At 42.4% G+C, this 17,692-nt stretch overlaps 1 protein-coding gene across 3 annotated transcripts in view; it reads right to left on the reverse strand.

The window, feature by feature from the left end:
- Window positions 1-17,692, reverse strand: part of ASCC3 (activating signal cointegrator 1 complex subunit 3) — an 806,286-nt gene that overhangs the window by 667,836 nt on the left and 120,758 nt on the right. For all 3 annotated transcript variants that reach the window (XM_075597525.1, XM_075597526.1, XM_075597527.1), the window contains 3 exons: window positions 13,926-14,022; window positions 3,647-3,854; window positions 1,794-1,932 (listed from right to left, as the gene is read on the reverse strand). In XM_075597525.1, coding sequence (XP_075453640.1) covers window positions 1,794-1,932; window positions 3,647-3,854; window positions 13,926-14,022 — 444 coding nt within the window. The remainder of the gene's footprint in view (window positions 1-1,793; window positions 1,933-3,646; window positions 3,855-13,925; window positions 14,023-17,692) is intronic.

Here is a 17,692-nt window from a genome sequence, read left to right on the forward strand (position 1 = left end):
ACAAAACAAATCCTATAGTAAAGAATTTCTCTCCTAAGGCTACGCTTATAGTGCCGGCAACACAACGTCAGGCTGCGGTCGCTGGAAAAATCAAATTGAGATGACTTCCAGCGATCGCGACCAAGCCGTCGCTCCGTCGCGTCGCGCTTACTATAAGCGCACACAACAGCAGTAATGCATTTGTTTTGACGCAATGTCGCGTTGCTGTCACCATCACTATAAGTGCAGCCTAAGTGAAAAATTTAAAAATCACATGGCCCCTCCCTATAGGTAACACTGTTGAATAGACTAATTCCAAACATGATGATGAGGCGTTGACCACACATCAATGTTTCAGTCTGTCTGTTTGAAGCAGCAAATAAAAAAAAGAGGAGGTAGCCTCACTTAATTTTCAAAGAATCCTCAGATCATTTATTTGAATTCAAGTGAGACAAGTGGTAGCACAAAGTTTCGGGGCACCATGTTAACCCCTTACATGGGTGCTAACACGCCTCACTTGAATTCAAATAAATTATCTGGGGATCCTTTCAAAATGAAGAGTGCGGCTACCACTCCTTTTTTTCTTGCCGATACATGGAGTTGGTTGGGGAATCCTGCCACGGAGAAGCTACACACCTCAGAAACTGCATTGAAATCAGTTTTGGAACCACAAGAGTGCAGGGCAAGCACCCTTTCTAGTTTGAAGCAGTGCATACCACCAACAAAAAACAGTAGAGTCAATAAGATAGAAGAGGTCATTGTAATAGACAGGGCCAGTATGGCATCATGAATAAGTTATAATTACTTGGGGGTCCTGGCTATCCTAAGATTTAATTTTTATTTTGCACTGTATGATTACATTTATTGACCCATCCACCTTTAAAAAAATGTATTTATTTTTTTAATTTAAGTACTCCGCATAATATTATAACTCCCTACAGATTAAATGGTCAATATCAATGGTTTCTTTCAATGCAGTAGTGTCTGGTGACTTGACGGAGTATTGAATTTTGATTAGTTCCTGCCTGAACTTGTCACACTAGCCTATTAAAAACTCTTCCTTTTTGGCACAATAGCAGAAGCAGAAAGCTTTCTGCCTCCTTTACTGCAGGGACTGTCATTGCGCCTTCATTTTTATACAATAGAGGCAAATTTAAGAATTTCCCTAAAGAGTTCGCAACCCAATTTGTGGCATCTAAAGATGTTATCCAAAATAGCTTATTTTGATACAAACCGACTGAATATTACCTACATCATAATGTTGTAGATCTATCAGTAGTGATATATGAAGGCCGCACATCCTAACAAGTAATAAGCCCTTCAATATCGGTCTACTGAAGCAGAGCAGAAAAACAACCTTTCCATTGAGCATTCAAAAGGAATTAATATCATTAATATTTTATATTTAATATACACAAAGCACAAAATAATAATTTCAAGTAACAAAGTGGCAAGATTCATCCATTCATGCGTTATGCTTTTTGAGGGCAATTAGCTAATTAAAAAAAGAATTTGTTTCAACATTATTTCAGAGAAAACATTATTTGCATTGTTACATTATTTATCAGAGGTCTGTAGCATAAATTCTAGGTCTAGGGTTAAAAATTGTAACAATGTTAAACCTACGGTACCTGTTTCATGGGGGAAAAAAAATAATTAGGTTATTGCTTGAAGTCTGAAACTCCTACAGAACAACCAAAATATTCTGGTAATGAAAGAGCATCAGTGAGCTAAATGTGGCTTCTGGCAATCAATGTAGTGCAGACCCCTCCATCTAAAACGCAATAAAGAAGGTGCTTTGCCTATTCGCATACCTTTGCACCGCCAATAAATGCAGATGTTTTCATGGCTTCTGCGTGGAAATCATAAACATTTGGATATTGGATTTTTTCCCAACAGTCTCTTTCTTTGCCCAGAACTGGCATGACTCGAGCACTTGAAAGAGCCTGTTCTCTGAAAGAAAGTTAACAACAAACCATCAATTAATTGTCGAAAGGTACTTTATGGCATAGCACAGCTTGATAAATATGGCCCAAAATGTCATGATGAAAGGTGAAGTTTATTATAGAAAGTGAATGATCATTTACCTGATAAATAGAATCCAAAAATTAGACTTTTAAGGACGTTTAGTGGGTTTTTTTTTCATATGAAAAATTCTAGAATATATAAACGGTGCTACTTTATCTGATGAATTAGAGGTAAAACTCCTCTTTTGTGGCTGATTGCATTCTTCAGTAGTCAGCTCAGCAGGCAATATGAGAATAAACCTGGTGTTTTCTTGCCTGCCTACAACCCAAGTACTAAAAATACACAAGCCAGTAAGAGGAAGAATTACCCAGGAACCTATTAACAATTGTCACATAATTGTCACTGTACATGCGAGTAATCTTTTACAATAAATGGCTATTTTGGTGTTCAGATTCTCTAAAGATTAAAAGGGAGTATATTTTACCAATCAAAAATGTATTAAACATAAGGAGTTGAGATTTTGGTACCATTTAAGCACTGTATCTTCTTGAGATATTGTGCCCATCTATACAAGTAGCTTTGCCGTTACATAACCAATTATCAGTGCGCTATTTTAGGATTAAACCAATAAACAGTCATCACAATCTTTGTAGATATACATTTGACAGAAATCCAGCAGCTTATTATAAACTTTATATTGAAGAACTTTATCCGAAGATCCAAAATACCCCAATTACTGCACTCTATATATTAATAGTATATATGGACCTAAATGGTCCCTCAGATAATATCTGGATGGCAATCTAAATAGATCACTAGGACCAGCTCAATAGACAAAAATAATAAACTAAACTTTATTTAATCGTAGTACTGTATACATGAACAAATGAAGTTAATTAAATTTCAATGTATATACTTCATTTGTTCATGTATGCTCCTCGCAGTAAAGTGCCCTTCAGTAGAGTGACCCCAGCCAGATGGAAGAGAATGAATAGGTGGAAGTTTATACTGTGACAGTCAATTTAGCAATTCAGCTGCTTTATACCAAACAAAGGTCAGTATGTGTGTACGGTAACACACTTCCAGAAACAATTCCAGCAAATTATGGACCGTATTTGTTGGCATTGGCAACTCAATAAGTGTAGTCGATGTTATTTACAGCCATGTTGTCCCCACTCTATGGCATAACAATGTAGAGATCACACACTTTATGGGCTCAATATTTAAAACGCCAACAAAGCTAGGACTTCTTTTTTTTTCCCTCTCTGCAGCAATGCAACGCCTTATTTGCTTTCCTTTTCCCCCGTATATTTCAAGATGACAACATAGAAAATAGCACCCATTAATCTCAAGAGGGAAAACAGATAGTTTCAATGCATTTAGTACAGACTTCATAAATCTTAAACTAGTGGTGTGTACAGAGAACCTAAGGAAGATCGCTTACCTCCTTAATCTGCATTTCTAAACCGTGTGGAAGCGGCCAAGCAAGTTCTAATTAAGCAGATCACTGCTTCCTTATCCTAGAAAATTAGGTTTTCATAGAGAAAAAAAAATATTCTGTACTTGTGCTAAAACGTGACCTGAAGTTAAAATGCTGTGCAGGAATCTCCAAGCTGAACTCAAAGAAAATAAATTATTATTATCCATTAAAAGTAGTAAATTACAGGCCAAACATTTTTCAACTTTTGACATTTATTACCTTTGCATTCGCAGCTCCTTGGGATCAAAGGATAAAAGCCCTTCACCAAAAATGTCTCCATCCTCCCCTACTCGTTTTTCTCGCTTGGCGTTTCGTTTTTCTTCTCGACGATATTGTTTCAATAACTGCTTCTCCTGCTCAGACTGAACTGTGACTTGACAGCAATAATTAGGTTTTGTGCTTTCTCCAGAATTTTTTGTGTGCTGTTCTGCAACATGAAAATAGGACCTGCTCAACAAATATTTGAATTGGAAAAAGTAGAGATCAAATCTATTAAATGACTACAAAAAACTTCTTATTTATTTAATGCTTATTATTACTTAAAACAGGAAAGAAAATAGATACAGTACATAGCATAGCGTTTTGGCTTTCTAGTTCTGAAAGCATTTCAAATCTATTAGTATTTACTTTGCATTATGGTTTGCTAGATATTAATACAACTCATGACCTTTTAAGTGATTTAAAAAAATGTTCTCCATTGCCAAGCATAAATGGTTTACATTTAAATTTCGAAACACTTCAAAGATGATACAGACTGAAGGCTTTTTAATAATGCAGAGAGTAACCAGAAAAACATGGGCTGTGTAAAATGATGGTCAAAAATGCTAACAAGGAAGGGAGGACCATTCAAAGCGAATGACCCTTTGGATTAGCCACAATGCAGTGGAAAAGGTACTGTAGTTCGCTGCAATGTAGGGGTGTGTGTATTCAGGGATGAAGGAACCAGACCGATTCAGCAGGGCTGTAACCAGTCAGGAATAGTACAATAGAAGGGGACACTATGGAGGGGGAGGAAGTGGACATGCAAGGACCAGGAAGCAGATTCACAGGCAAGCAGAAACTGGAGTACAGGCCGGCACGGATGAGACGCATGAAACTTTGCACTAATGCACAGAGCACCAGTGGACATGGTCTGTCTCCTGCAACAACTAACAAGCAGAGCTACAGTACATCTTACAATAAGTGCAGACAGAAACTGATTGACGTAACAAGATAAATATTCTCTGGAATAAAAATGAAGCGATCGGAAAACAACCAGTATTGTGAATCTAAAAGCATGCTCGCTTCCTCGCTTATGAAAAATAGATTAGGAAAGGATTAGATTGCCGCACTATTGCAATGGAGTTTTGGGGGAGGGGGTTTATTTTGAAGGATGGGAAACGAGGTTCCTCCGAGTCACTATTTAAGCAATTAATTATTTAACAGTTTTTCAAAGTTCATTTATAAACTTGGTTAGATGAAGCTTGGGTAAGGGCTTCCTATCGCCTAGATCAGAGATTTTCTGGGGGGGGGGGGGGAGGGGAGCGTGCAGGCCTCTGACACTTCCCTAACTGGGTCTCCGGTGGCTTCAGCGTCACGTCGTCATGGTAAGACGGCGTGGGGGTCACATGATGTCACGTTGCTCACGACGTGACGTGAGAAGATGCCGGACACCAGGTAAGGGGGGGTCTGCCTTAGCAGATGGGGGAGAGCAGGCAGCAGGGCAACAGAGTGAAAAGTTTGCACACCCCTGGTCTAGATCAGGCCCGTCAAACTCAGATTAGCTTGGGGCCAATTAATAAGTTCGACTGGAAGACTCTGGCCATACCAGGATAAACTAAAATACAGCCACTATAACCTGCACGAACACTTTTGGGGGGGTTCTTATTACAAATATGTAAACGTCGCTGATATCTCTCCCCCATCCCCTCTCTCTTGATCTAAAGAAGAGGCAACAGAATGCAATTAAGCTGAGAGAGGATGGAGGAGTCCGACACTCTCCAACACTGCTTCCCCCACAAAACACAAACAGGCCCACTCTTCCACAATACACACACAATACTTGCCCACAACCACACAAAAACCTCTACCCTAACAATACCCTCGACCCCCACAAACCATCTTTTCCATGGAATATCCAGGGGGGTATGAGGGGACCATCAGAGGGTAGAGGCAGACCAGCAGCCGGGCACAACTTCCAGCACCAGCTGACTGGGACCCCGCAGGCACTGTCCCAGCTCTCCACCCTGGTTCGAACACAGGGTCTGTTAGCAGAGCAGCCACATGACTACACCATGTTTGGCATCCCTGGTCTAGATCGTACCTTTTTGTGATTTTACAGTGTGTTACATAGTTACATAGTAGAGGAGGTTGAAAAAAGCTGGGGGGGGAGGGGGAAATCGGTGCCGGGCTGGGGTGCTGGGCTTCTGGCGGGGGGATCAGTGCTGGGCTGGGGGGATCGGGGAAGAATCGGTGCTGGTAGAAGTGAGGCTGCTGGGGGAAGTGCAAGGGGAATGCTGGGGGAAGTACGGTGGCTGCCAGCACCTCACCGCACGGCACCTCACTCCACCTCTTCCCCCCTCCTCCCGATTGGGCGCGCGTGCGGCCATTTAAAAAAAAATTGCGTCCCCAGTTATAGCGCGGTCAGATCGGGTGGCCCCGAGGACCACGCTATAACGGGCTGAGCTTTATTTGTATTTACGAATACGTTTAATTAAGGTTTTTTTTCCCCATGTGATTGTTTATATAAGGATGGGGGGGGCCCGAGAAATGTCATTGATGAAAAGGGGGCTCAGCATAAAAAGTTTGCTCACCCCTGACCTAGCATACAGTGATTCCACTGCAGCAAGCAGGGCACTACCCTGAGGAAGCGTTGGTGATTTCTATCTTTTCTATCTTTTCTACAATATATATTCTACAAATCTTAACCCGAGTGCTGTCTGCTGATTCCCGTGCAAACGGTATTGCATGTTTATCTACTTATTATGGGACATATACCCTATTGTGCTTCATTGGAGTGAAAGAGCGTGAGAGAGAGCGTGAGAGAGCGTGAGAGAGCGTGAGAGAGAGCGTGAGAGGGAGCGTGAGAGAGAGCCGTGAGAGAGAGCGTGAGAGGGAGCGAGAGCGAGAGCATCCAAGATCTCAATATCTCTAGAGATCTAAGATACCGGCACAGCACAAGAGATAATCACGGAAGTGTTTTTTGTTCCTTTTTAAACTGGTATGTCTCCATTTTCTATTCCCTTTTCCCAGCTAGCAATTTATTTATTTAGCACTGAGTGTAAAATAGATCATCACAGCCATGTATTTATTTTTTTCACTTTTAATTATTGATTGATTTACGCGTTTAGTGCAATAAAAAAAAAAAAGAGATTGGTTTATTCTTTTGATATTTAAGTGATATATTATTACTGTAGCCATCAATCACTACGCTTGATCAAATTCATCTACCTAATACCTGTTCTCAATTCAAGTGAGCACTGTAGCGCTGATGTTCTTTGTGTTTTGTTATTTACACACGTTGTGTGCGCGTGTGTGTGTGTTATACATACACACACACAGACAATGCAAGGATTTGGAACACGGATAGTGAACGTGAAGGGAACATGACAGTAACTAGAGAACAGAGAGAAGAAATAAAGTAAGAAAAATGGAGAGGCTGAGAGAAATAGAACAGGAAGAATGGAAGGAGAGGAAGAAAGATCAAATTAGTTTACAGAGGTATTGAATCTCTACCTGAAAACGAAGACTGAAAGACGACAGCTTTATTAAGACAAAGGATAAACTGACGGCAATGGATAGAAAGGCATCCTAATGGGAAATCAAGAGGACTTTATATACTGTAGCACTGATAGCTTCAGATTGATTGTAGAGAAATGCTGGCAGAAAGAACAGGTTTTCTTAACTGTAATCCAAATGCAAAGTAGCCTTCATCCATTAAAATGTAGCGATTACAGATTGAGCCATGCAGAGGCACGCAAAACAAATCTGATGGATCACTTTGGATGGAGCAAAAGTAAGTTACTTTGGATAGCCTTTCCTCTCAGGCTTCCTTGCCAAAAACTAACACCAGTTTTAAAAACTGATTTGATTTGGTTTGCTCTCATATGTGCAGTTAAACACTCTGATTCTTTAGACTTCTCCAAAATGCTTGTTTAGGATGATATCTATGTATATACTCTGTATGTATATGTCTAGACCAGCGGTGCACTAACTGGGGTGCTCGAGATTGTTTGGGGGGGGGGGCACGCAGGCAGTGGGGGCAATTTTGCCAGGAGCAGAGAGAAAAGCAGTCGGCAGCTGCAATTTCTCCTTCAGCCATTAGGTGGCACTGTGCTGCACAGGCTTTGCCTTGCTGAATGCAACGTGATAAGGTGAGTGTGAGTGTCATGGGGAGGGGGTGAAAGAGACATGGGGAGGGGGGTGAAAGAGACATGGGGAGGGGGTGAAAGAGACATGGGGAGGGGGTGAAAGAGACATGGGGAGGGGGTGAAAGAGACATGGGGAGGGGGTGAAAGAGACATATGGGGAGGGGGTGAAAGAGACATGGGGGGAGGGGGTGAAAGAGACATGCGGGGGGAGGGGGTGAAAGAGACATGGGGAGGGGGGTGAAAGAGACATGGGGAGGGGGGTGAAAGAGACATGGGGAGGGGGGTGAAAGAGACATGGGGAGGGGGGTGAAAGACATGGGGAGGGGGGTGAAAGACATGGGGAGGGGGGTGAAAGAGAGACATGGGGAGGGGGTGAAAGAGACATGGAGAGGTGGGTGAAAGAGACATCTGGCGGGAGGTGAAAAAGAGACATGAAGATGTGGGAGTGGGGTGAAAGAGACATGGGGAGGAGGGTAAAAGAGACAAGGAGAGGTGGGTGAAAGACATGGGGAGGGGGGTGAAAAAGAGACATGGAGTGGTGGTAGGGGGGTGAAAGAGAGACATGAGGAGGGAGGGTGAAAGTGTGACATGGGGGTGAGAGACATATTTGGGGGAGGGGAGAGAAAGACACTGGGAGGAAGTGGAGACACCCTGGGGGAAGGTGAGAGAAACACTGGAAGGAAAGGAGATACACACACTGCGAGAGAGAGAGAGAGAGAGAGAGAGAGAGAGAGAGAGAGAGAGAGAGAGAGAGAGAGAGAGAGAGAGAGAGAGAGAGAGAGAGAGAGACACTGGGGAGGGAGAGACACTGGTGGGAGGAAGACACACAATGGCTGGAGGGAGAGAGAGACACTGGGGGGAGGGAGAGAGTGAGAAACACTGGGGGAGGGAGGGACGGAGAGACACTGGGGGGAGTGAGAGAGACACTAGGGAGAGGGAGACACTGGGGAGTGGGAGAGAGAGTGGGGGGAGGGAGAGACACTGAGGGGAGGGATAGAGAAACACTGGAGGGGGAGTGAGAAACACTGGGAGAGGGAGAGACTAGAGGAGAGGAGAGTGAGAATGTGGAAGAGGAGAGAGAGGTCCTGATGTGGCGGGGAGAAAGAAATTAATATAAGCTGCACACCCACTGGTAGCAGGGCCTTCCTGCACCTGGAGGAGCCGGAGCAGGCCCCTGCCTTATGATCACCTATTCCCAGGGAGCTCCAGCAGGACAAGGAAGAGATCAACAGAGCCCTTCGCCCTTTACGCCCACTACCCCCCCCCCCCACACCCCCAGCTAAACGGAGGGATGAAGGTCAGGCAGAGATGGCAGTATTGAGGGGCTGGAGAGGATGATGAGTTTTGGGGGGCTTAGGGTTATTCTTTTAGTCAGGGGGGTCACTTGGGAGTATTGATCAGCAGGGGAGATCCATCAGTATCCCCCATGAGTTTGGTTATGGGGATCCATGATCCATGGGCAATATTAAAAACGGGAATAAATAAATAATACACAATACCGGTATGTACTGCACCGACACACTTTATTCGAGCAAATACCCAGTATGTACCTGGCAGATACCTGGAATGCGCCGCTCCTCACCTCTGACAAGCCCCGTTGCGTTTGCCTTCCCAGCCTGGGTTCATGCCTGGCTGACGGGCGGCTGATCTGTTAAATGATAATGATTAGGATTTAATAGGCTGCAATGCTTCGCGTGTCTACCAGATGGCATAAATTCATGAATTGTAATGCAGTATATATATATATACTGTGCAGTATTGCAGCCAGCGGGAATAAAATGCTTCAATCCCTGCCTGGAAAATACCTCAATGCACTCGGGCAGAAAACAGTCACAAACCTCAATACACCCGGGTATACCCGAATTCGTGGGACTAGCCGAGCTCGAATAAAGTGTGTCGCCAGTGTAGGAGTGGATGACACTGGGGAAAGCAAAAGAAAGGAAAAAAGGGAGGGGAAGGGGGAAAGAAAAAAGGAGGGGGGGAGGAGGAGGGAAGGGAAGTAGCAAAGAGGTGGATGAATGCCCCCTCAAATGGATTGCCTTTGTGCCCCAGAAAAAAAAACATATTATCCGATGTCAGCAAACAATAAAATAAACAGTGATCCAATACTAGTATACTGCCTGCGCGCCCGCCTGCAGCTCAAGCAATTTGTGAACTTGGCTGCAGGAGATTGTAGACGCGTGGCGGGGCCGTCACAAAGCTTGTCCGCCCTCATTGGCTGAACCAACTCACGTGCGCTGACATCATGTGATTTTCATTACATCAGGCAGGGGGGCCCGAGAAATGTCAAGGATAAAAAGGGGGGCTCGGCACAAAAAGTTTGCTCACCCCTGGCCTAGACTATGTATATACACACACTATCAATCCAATAAACTCATACATAAAATGTACGTGTTTTATCATCAAAAGCAGCAAATTTGAGACTAAAAAATAAAATTATTTTAAAGAAACGTCAGCAAGACCACAATCTTTTAAAGAACATGTAGCAAGACAAGGTGCTGCTCTCTAATAGAGTATTGGTTCAAAATTTCAAAAGCCATTAAACATACATTTAGCAAATCGGCCCAACAATTTACTACTTCTGCCAAAATGTTCCTTCCGGTGCTGGAAGACACATTGCAGCCCGTTCAAAACAACAGGCTCTATAGTGTCTTCCACCGCTAGAAGGTTCCACAATGATAGAAAACTGCTTAGTAAATATACATGTTGTGTTCCAAGACAAAATAAGTTAAAGCAGCAAAACATGTGAAGTGTTATCTTTTTTTTTTCTTTTTATTATTTTTTATAAATTATTTCTGTAGTATAAGATCATAGTGACTATTTTTTTTTAAAATTTATTTATTCAACTCTTAATGTCTGTTTTAAAGCATCCTTTGATTTCTGTTTTAACCCACCTCCCCAGAAGTGCAAGATATTTGCACCACTTTCCTGTTTGTGATAATTTGTTGCCAATGTTCCCAGTATTTTGAGATGTTAACTGTAACAATAGATAATGTTACCTTGGTAATATAAAGATACATTGTAGCTGCTGAGTTACACTGACTGAAGCAACCATCATGGCAGGCACACAATCAGGATTTTGATAAGATTTAGAACAGGAGCTTAGGTAAGAACATAGAATTACACATTATCACATGCTTTATATGTAAAAATAATAATAAAAAAAGATAAATGTTGGAAAGTATTATCACTGCTTTAAAAAGATAAATCAAAATAGGACGATGCTTGAAACACACTTAATGTCCATGATTCAACCTGAAACATCATAAAGGCTTTAGCTAAAAAGCAGAACAATTGCAGATTCCTTTGCTAAAGCTGCTACAGTATGTTCAGTTAGATACATACCTGACTGTAATGTTTTTCATTTCACCACCAATTTGAGAATCAGTGGAGAGTCCCACTGATGACAATAAGTTATTCTTTTTAAATATGTCACGGTCTGGTTTTTGGAATGAAACAGCAACATATCATACACTGCCTTGTCTACCATTGTTTTGCTAGTAACTCAGTTCCTTTTGAATCACATAGTGCTCAGTTTCAAATGGCAGTGAGCTTTCAGTTTATTGTAGCAACAATTGGTGCTACCAAGTGGGACTGAATCATTAAATAATCCCAAAAGGTAGAAAACCTTCTGTAGAATCTACTAAACTTACATATTCACATATCATTTAATATTTGCTAATGTTACTGGTAAAGTATTGTTAAACAAATACTTACGGTCTTGCAAAATGTAAATATCAAAAAGGTACATCTACATATAGTAGATCAGTCATTCCCAACCTTTTTTGTTTGGAGGAACCCTTGAAGTATTTCGAAAAATCTCGGGGAGCCCCTATCTGGCTGACACATATTAGGTGTCACGGGAGACCAGGTTTTTTAACACCTTTTTATAACCGGGATCATTGATTGAGCAAAACAAGATGGTAAAATAAAATGGTAAATTATTTCTCGTAGAAGACAAAAACACTAAGTTACACAATTCAAGTTAAACACACTTACTGGGAATCGGGCTAACAAATAAATCCGTTTCCGTAACAAAAAATTTTAAGATCACCTTTTTAGAGCACTTTTACTCGCAAAAGTCCTGGAACTGTTTTCGGCATGCAATGCCAGCCGCAACCGCTACATTCTAAAAAGCTGGACTAGAAACTTTTCTGCCTTGAAAATCTTTGAAGCCCCCCCCCTCTAAAACCCGCTGCTCAGGCTCCACAACGTCTGGATTTTGGCAAATGGTCGTCGGGTAGCCTTGTGTTAATCCAGGACGTGGGTACTCAAGTATAACTGCAGTACCCGTCCTGTTCTAACACCTTGGCATCCCTGAGTCTTTCAAGTATGGACTCCGGACAGAAACAGAGGCACCAAGCTTGATAGCCTGCTGGGTCTTCTGGAATCCATGACTTAGAAAGCCCTCAGTTCATATACAGGTTATCAATATACAGTTAGGTCCAGAAATAATTGGACACTGACACAATTTTCATAATTTTGGCTCTGTACGCCACCACAATGGATTTGAAATTAAACAACCGAGATGCAATAGAATTGCAGACTTTCAGCTTTAATTCAAGGGGTTGAACAAAAATATTGTATGAAACATTTAAGAATTGCAACCATTTTCATACACAGTCCCCTTATTTCAGGGGCTCAAGTGACGTCAGCATCGCCAGCACTATAAGCGCGGCTTTAGGTTAATTTCACACATCATGAGCCCCCTCTATTTCCCACCCTCTACCCATGTATTTCTCTCGTCCCTCCGTCTCACTCACTCTTCCCCTCCCGCCTCGCATGTATTTATCTCCCATGCATCACACTCTTACTCCCTCTTTTCCTCTCCCTCCCCTTCTCTCCTCTCACTCGCCCCTACCTTCCGTCAATTACCCCACTCACTCAATCCCCCCCACAAAATACATACCAGAAAACCCCTCCCCGCAATACATAATAAAAATACCTGCCCACGCCAATACATATTAAAAACACCCCGCCGCCCCAACACATTTTAAAAAAAAAACCACCACCTCAATACATTTTTAAATGACACCCCCCCCCCATACATATTTAAAAAAAAATAAAAAAATCGGTCCGCACGGGTAAAATCATCATCATCTCCCCCAACACCCTTCACCCTCATATACCCACACCCTTGCATCTCCCATCACCCTCAAATAGCCACCCGCATATCCCATCACCCCCCCACATATCCCTTCACCCTCATATCACCCCCCCTGCATCTCCCATCTCCCTCATATCACCGTCCCTGCATCTCCCATCTCCCTCCCCTGCATCCCTCTCATATCACCCCCCCTGCATCCCCCTCATATCACCCCCCCTGCATCCCCCTCATATCATCCCCCCCCCTGCATCTCTCTTCTCCCTTTCTCACCCATACCACTGGCGGCGGAGGCGTGCAGGATGCGGCTGCGAGCAGGAGGCGGCTAGGGGCAGGAGGCGGCGACTGCACAAAGGCACGCACTCACTAGCAGCAGGCACCGGAAGTGCCGCATTGCTAGAGCGGGGCTGTGAGCGGGGGAGAGCAGGGGAGCCGGGGGGAGGGGGAACCAGGAAAGCTGCTGCGGGCAGCTAGGTGGAACCCCTGGGACTGCTCCGCGGAACCCTGGTTGAGAATCACTGCAGCAGATCCTTGGAAAACCTTGATGTTTCTTTAATTTAATAAAAATATATACTACTAGTATAGGAAATATAAAATGGAATGATCTGTGTGGTGCAACAGCGCCTTGTAGCTTTGCGGAGCATGACGGATAATAATTAGCTGTGATCACTTTGCAAATGCTGATTATTTTCAGCAAGTGTTGCAGAAGAGAATGGCTTTGGGCTGCTATTGCACAGCAATGATGAAACTCTCCTCTAAATACAGGAAGTTGAAGAAAAAGTGACAGAATTGGCTTGTGGTCTTCTTTAATAAAAACTGAAATATTCTCCTGACACAGCCAAATGCTTTTTAATAGAATGTTACACATAATAAAATTGGCAACAAACCTTCTAAGGATCTTTAACATAAGTTAAGTGTCAGCAATTTGGGAAACATTTCACACATTGTACAAACATAAAATTTGACGGCAGATAAGAACCACTTGGCCCACCTAGTCTGTCCATATTCGGTCGCGTTTTCCTACCGTGTGGGGAGTGCAACTTACCATTTGGCCAGCTCAGGGTCCTCTCCACAATTTGATGCCTCTGCTGCAGGAGCACTTCTATAAATTCTAATCCTTCAGGTCCTAGCAGCTCAAATAACTGTAAGGAAAGAAAAATAATATTTTTTTTAGCAATGCAAGAATTTAAACCATAAAGCATCTTTATATTACACCAATAGTGCTTTATATAAAAGGAGCGTAGTATAAAAATCAGTACCATATCAATATAATAATGAAAGCAGCAAATCCCAATTTTGCTAAATGTTTTCTAAAAAATGTGAACCTAGGAGATCCTACGGAGCGGAACCGCGCTGTTTCCAGTGCTGCTTCTAACTTAGTAATACTTGCCGGTGTTTCTGCTGCGAATTCAGAGATAGGCATCAGTGTTGTCCAGTAGGGAGCTGCATCGTCATTGCCCCAACGATGTTGCAGCTTTCCACTGGCCTGCAGGACTGGCAGGGTTTGGTGGCCATTTTGATTTCCTGAACGGAACTGAAAGCACCGGCAATTTAAACTTCTATCTCTATCTCGGGAACAAGAAGGGGTTGTCGAGCTAAAAATAGCACAGTTCAGCTCTGGAGGAGACCCCGACTCAAATGCTTAACAAATAAATATATATAAACCCCCAAAAGATCCGCCTTCCAGCATTTTCTGTAATGAATTAAATAGGTATTGTAGCAGTACTAAGAATGGTACATTAGTACAGGGGTGCTCAACTCCCGTCCTCAACACCCCCCCCCCCCCCAAGTCACATTTTAAGTATATCCCTGCTTCAGCACAAGTGGTAGTCAATAACAGCCACCTGTGCTGAAGCAGGGATATCCTGAAAAGTTGACCTGTTGGGGGGGTCTTGAGGACTGGAGTTGAGCACCCCTGCACTAGTAGACCAATCCCAACATATAGTGACTGTACTTGGCAGACACTGGTAGTCTTTTTATGGACCCGTCTGTGCTGGTGTGCGTTTTTATGTTTGGTTCACATTAATAGATCATATAAGGGCACCACACATTTGGAATACTGGGTGACCTTGTTGTCACATATTTCCATTCTCATAACCTTCACCCTTCACCAGGGCCGGCTTGGCTTGGCGTTTAGTAGGGCTTGGTGCCGGAGAAGCGAGAGGTCTCTTACCGTCTCCGACATCTCGTCTCCATGGCAACGTGTTATGTCACGTCGCAATCAGAAGAGGGCTTTACCTCCCCAGTCATTTGGACTGGAATAGAATGGATAAAGGGGTTTTTTGGTCCACAAGGCAGAATTGCTCCTTTAACTCAACACCATTATCTTAGAGTAAATAAAGTCACTAATTTCTAATGGTTTAGCCACGATAGTTTTACTATGTAGTGGAAACAAACATGAATAAAACATGGAATATAACAATACAAATAGACTGGACATAGACACCCCATTTTGCCAACGTTGCCTCCTTCACTAAAGTGGTTAAATGTAAAAGCAGAGTAGGGTGAAGGATCAAAGATGGCAAGCCAAACAATTTCATGTATACATTTTCCACCAAATTCCGGTTTCTATGCCAAACCCTTAACCCTGTTACTGATAGAATACAAAGAGTTAAAAGGGTCAATCTACCGCCAAGCGGAAATCACGAAACACATTTTGATGGTGTGACTGCCTTCCATGATGTATTAAAAACCTTTCTTGTGGCATGTTACAATTCTACTAAATTGGAGCAGGATGTGCATAACTCTTAGATTGTCAGTATGGGTGTTTCAGAAGCAGGCAAATGTCTTATTTAGTTCCCTTTTAGGTTCTGCAGGTAAGTGTTTTTGTAATGGCCTTGGCTTGTTCTGGGTTAAGGCCAGCTCCTGTTGCATGAGACTTTCCCGTTTAGGCTAATTAGGCAATTGAGTGAGTTAGGTAGTACTGTCTTGCCCTGTCAAGGGCTGTTGGCTCAGATGTTGGGTTGAAGATGTATTATTTCCCCCTTATGGGTAGTGATCTTTCTTCTCCCTCCCAAAATAGGACAGTTTGGGATATGTTCCCATTTGTGTATACTGATGTAGGAGGGACAATTTTCTTGTCTCCATTCCAGTAAATGTTTCCCTCCCCAGCAAAATTCTTATTTTTTTATATTCTTTTGTTGCCTTGTTGCCAATGTGAGGAGAAGGGCAGGGAGACTTTTATAGGAATGTGACCTGATTCGTTAAATTGTCCTACTCATATCTGGGTGGTGCTTGATACACCATTCTTTTGCACTGGCCTGGATGGATTAAAGGGTAAGCTATTAAACATAAATTCCTCTTTACCAGTGTAATTGGTTTTGAGGATGCAATTAACTGAATGTAAACATGTTACTTGTCCTGTGAATTTTCTCTGTATAAACAGCACGTAGCATGTGTTTCACATGAACATTTGGCCTTAATTCTTCCTTTCAGATGTACTAGAAGATGACTGATACTGTATTTTACAGTAATCCAAAACTGGACTTCTCACCAGGAAGTCAGTGTACATTTGAACTGCAGACTTACTATACAGTATACGTATTTATAAGGAGGAATCCACAATGTGACTAAACCAACTCTTCTGGTTAGGCATCAGGACAGAACGTAATTGTTTGCAGGACAAAGCATTTCCTAAATTAATTTTATTTGATATTTGTAATGGCTAACATGGTTTAAAATTAATTTTTACAATTTACAAATACACACAGCCCCTTCATGCTCAAAACCCAAACCCACCTCCACCATACTGTATATATTTGTAAAAAAAAGGAGTGGTACGGAGTTTGTGATCTAATGTAATATAACAAAGATCTGGCATTAAAAGATTGAGTTTCACGTTGGGATCACATTTAGAGTTACTTAAAATGTTTTTCAACGTGTCATTAGTCCTGATCACAATATGGGCATAATGAGTCATGCGAGCAGTACATGCTTCAACGCCATGCACATTAGAAGGTATGTGTTAATCAGTATCAAACTAATTATAGTGCTGATCCCTGGAAATTAGGACATGCCCAACCTCAAAATAATCTATTTATAAGACTATACTGTTAGAATAACGGTGTCTATCTATTCTGAGAATAATCGTGAACATAATCTTTCACCAATTTGTATTATATTAGCATGTGTGTCTTTTGAGAGTGTGATTTCTGAATCAAAAGGTCTGTGTTCCGTTGTTTTTATGGTGTTTGCCAAAGAAGATTCTTTCTAGATTAATAAGCAATGTATACTAATCAAAGATATTGAGTGCATAGAAGGTGTTTAGTTCTAGCCCTTTTTGGGGTTATTCTTTTAGCTCATGTTATCGGTTTTTCTCACCTTTCTTAATACTCAGGATTAAGATTAAATGAAACAAAAATCCATGATATAGGTTTTTGTACTTTGTGACACAGGTTAGTAGATTAATGAACATTCTCCACAGGTTAATTTGTGCGCAAAAAAACCTGGCAGATATAATTTTCAAGTGAACATTTTTTTTTTAAATAATAGATTTTTTTTCAATATATCCCTACTTCGTCTGTGCATTTGGATAGCTGAAAAGATATTTAGGGTACAAACAAGGTCAGGGTCGCCAACAGGGGGGTGAGAGCCGAGGCAAGCTGTGGGGTGTCCGGCTGAGGAAAGTTGGGCCAGGCATCTTCTGCGTCCCCGCTGCCGATCCTCTGATTGCCGACGACTCTGCCGGGCCCCCGGTTCGGCTTCTTCCCGGGCCTCTCTCCCTCGCTGGTGTGCTCCGGAAGCGGCGCCTGCCTGCTAGGTGCACCCAGCTTCTGGCGAGCATACTGGCGGGAGAAAGAGGACAGCGTGGGA

Source organism: Ascaphus truei, chromosome 4 (genome assembly GCF_040206685.1).
Source record: "Ascaphus truei isolate aAscTru1 chromosome 4, aAscTru1.hap1, whole genome shotgun sequence".
NCBI lineage: Eukaryota > Metazoa > Chordata > Amphibia > Anura > Ascaphidae > Ascaphus > Ascaphus truei.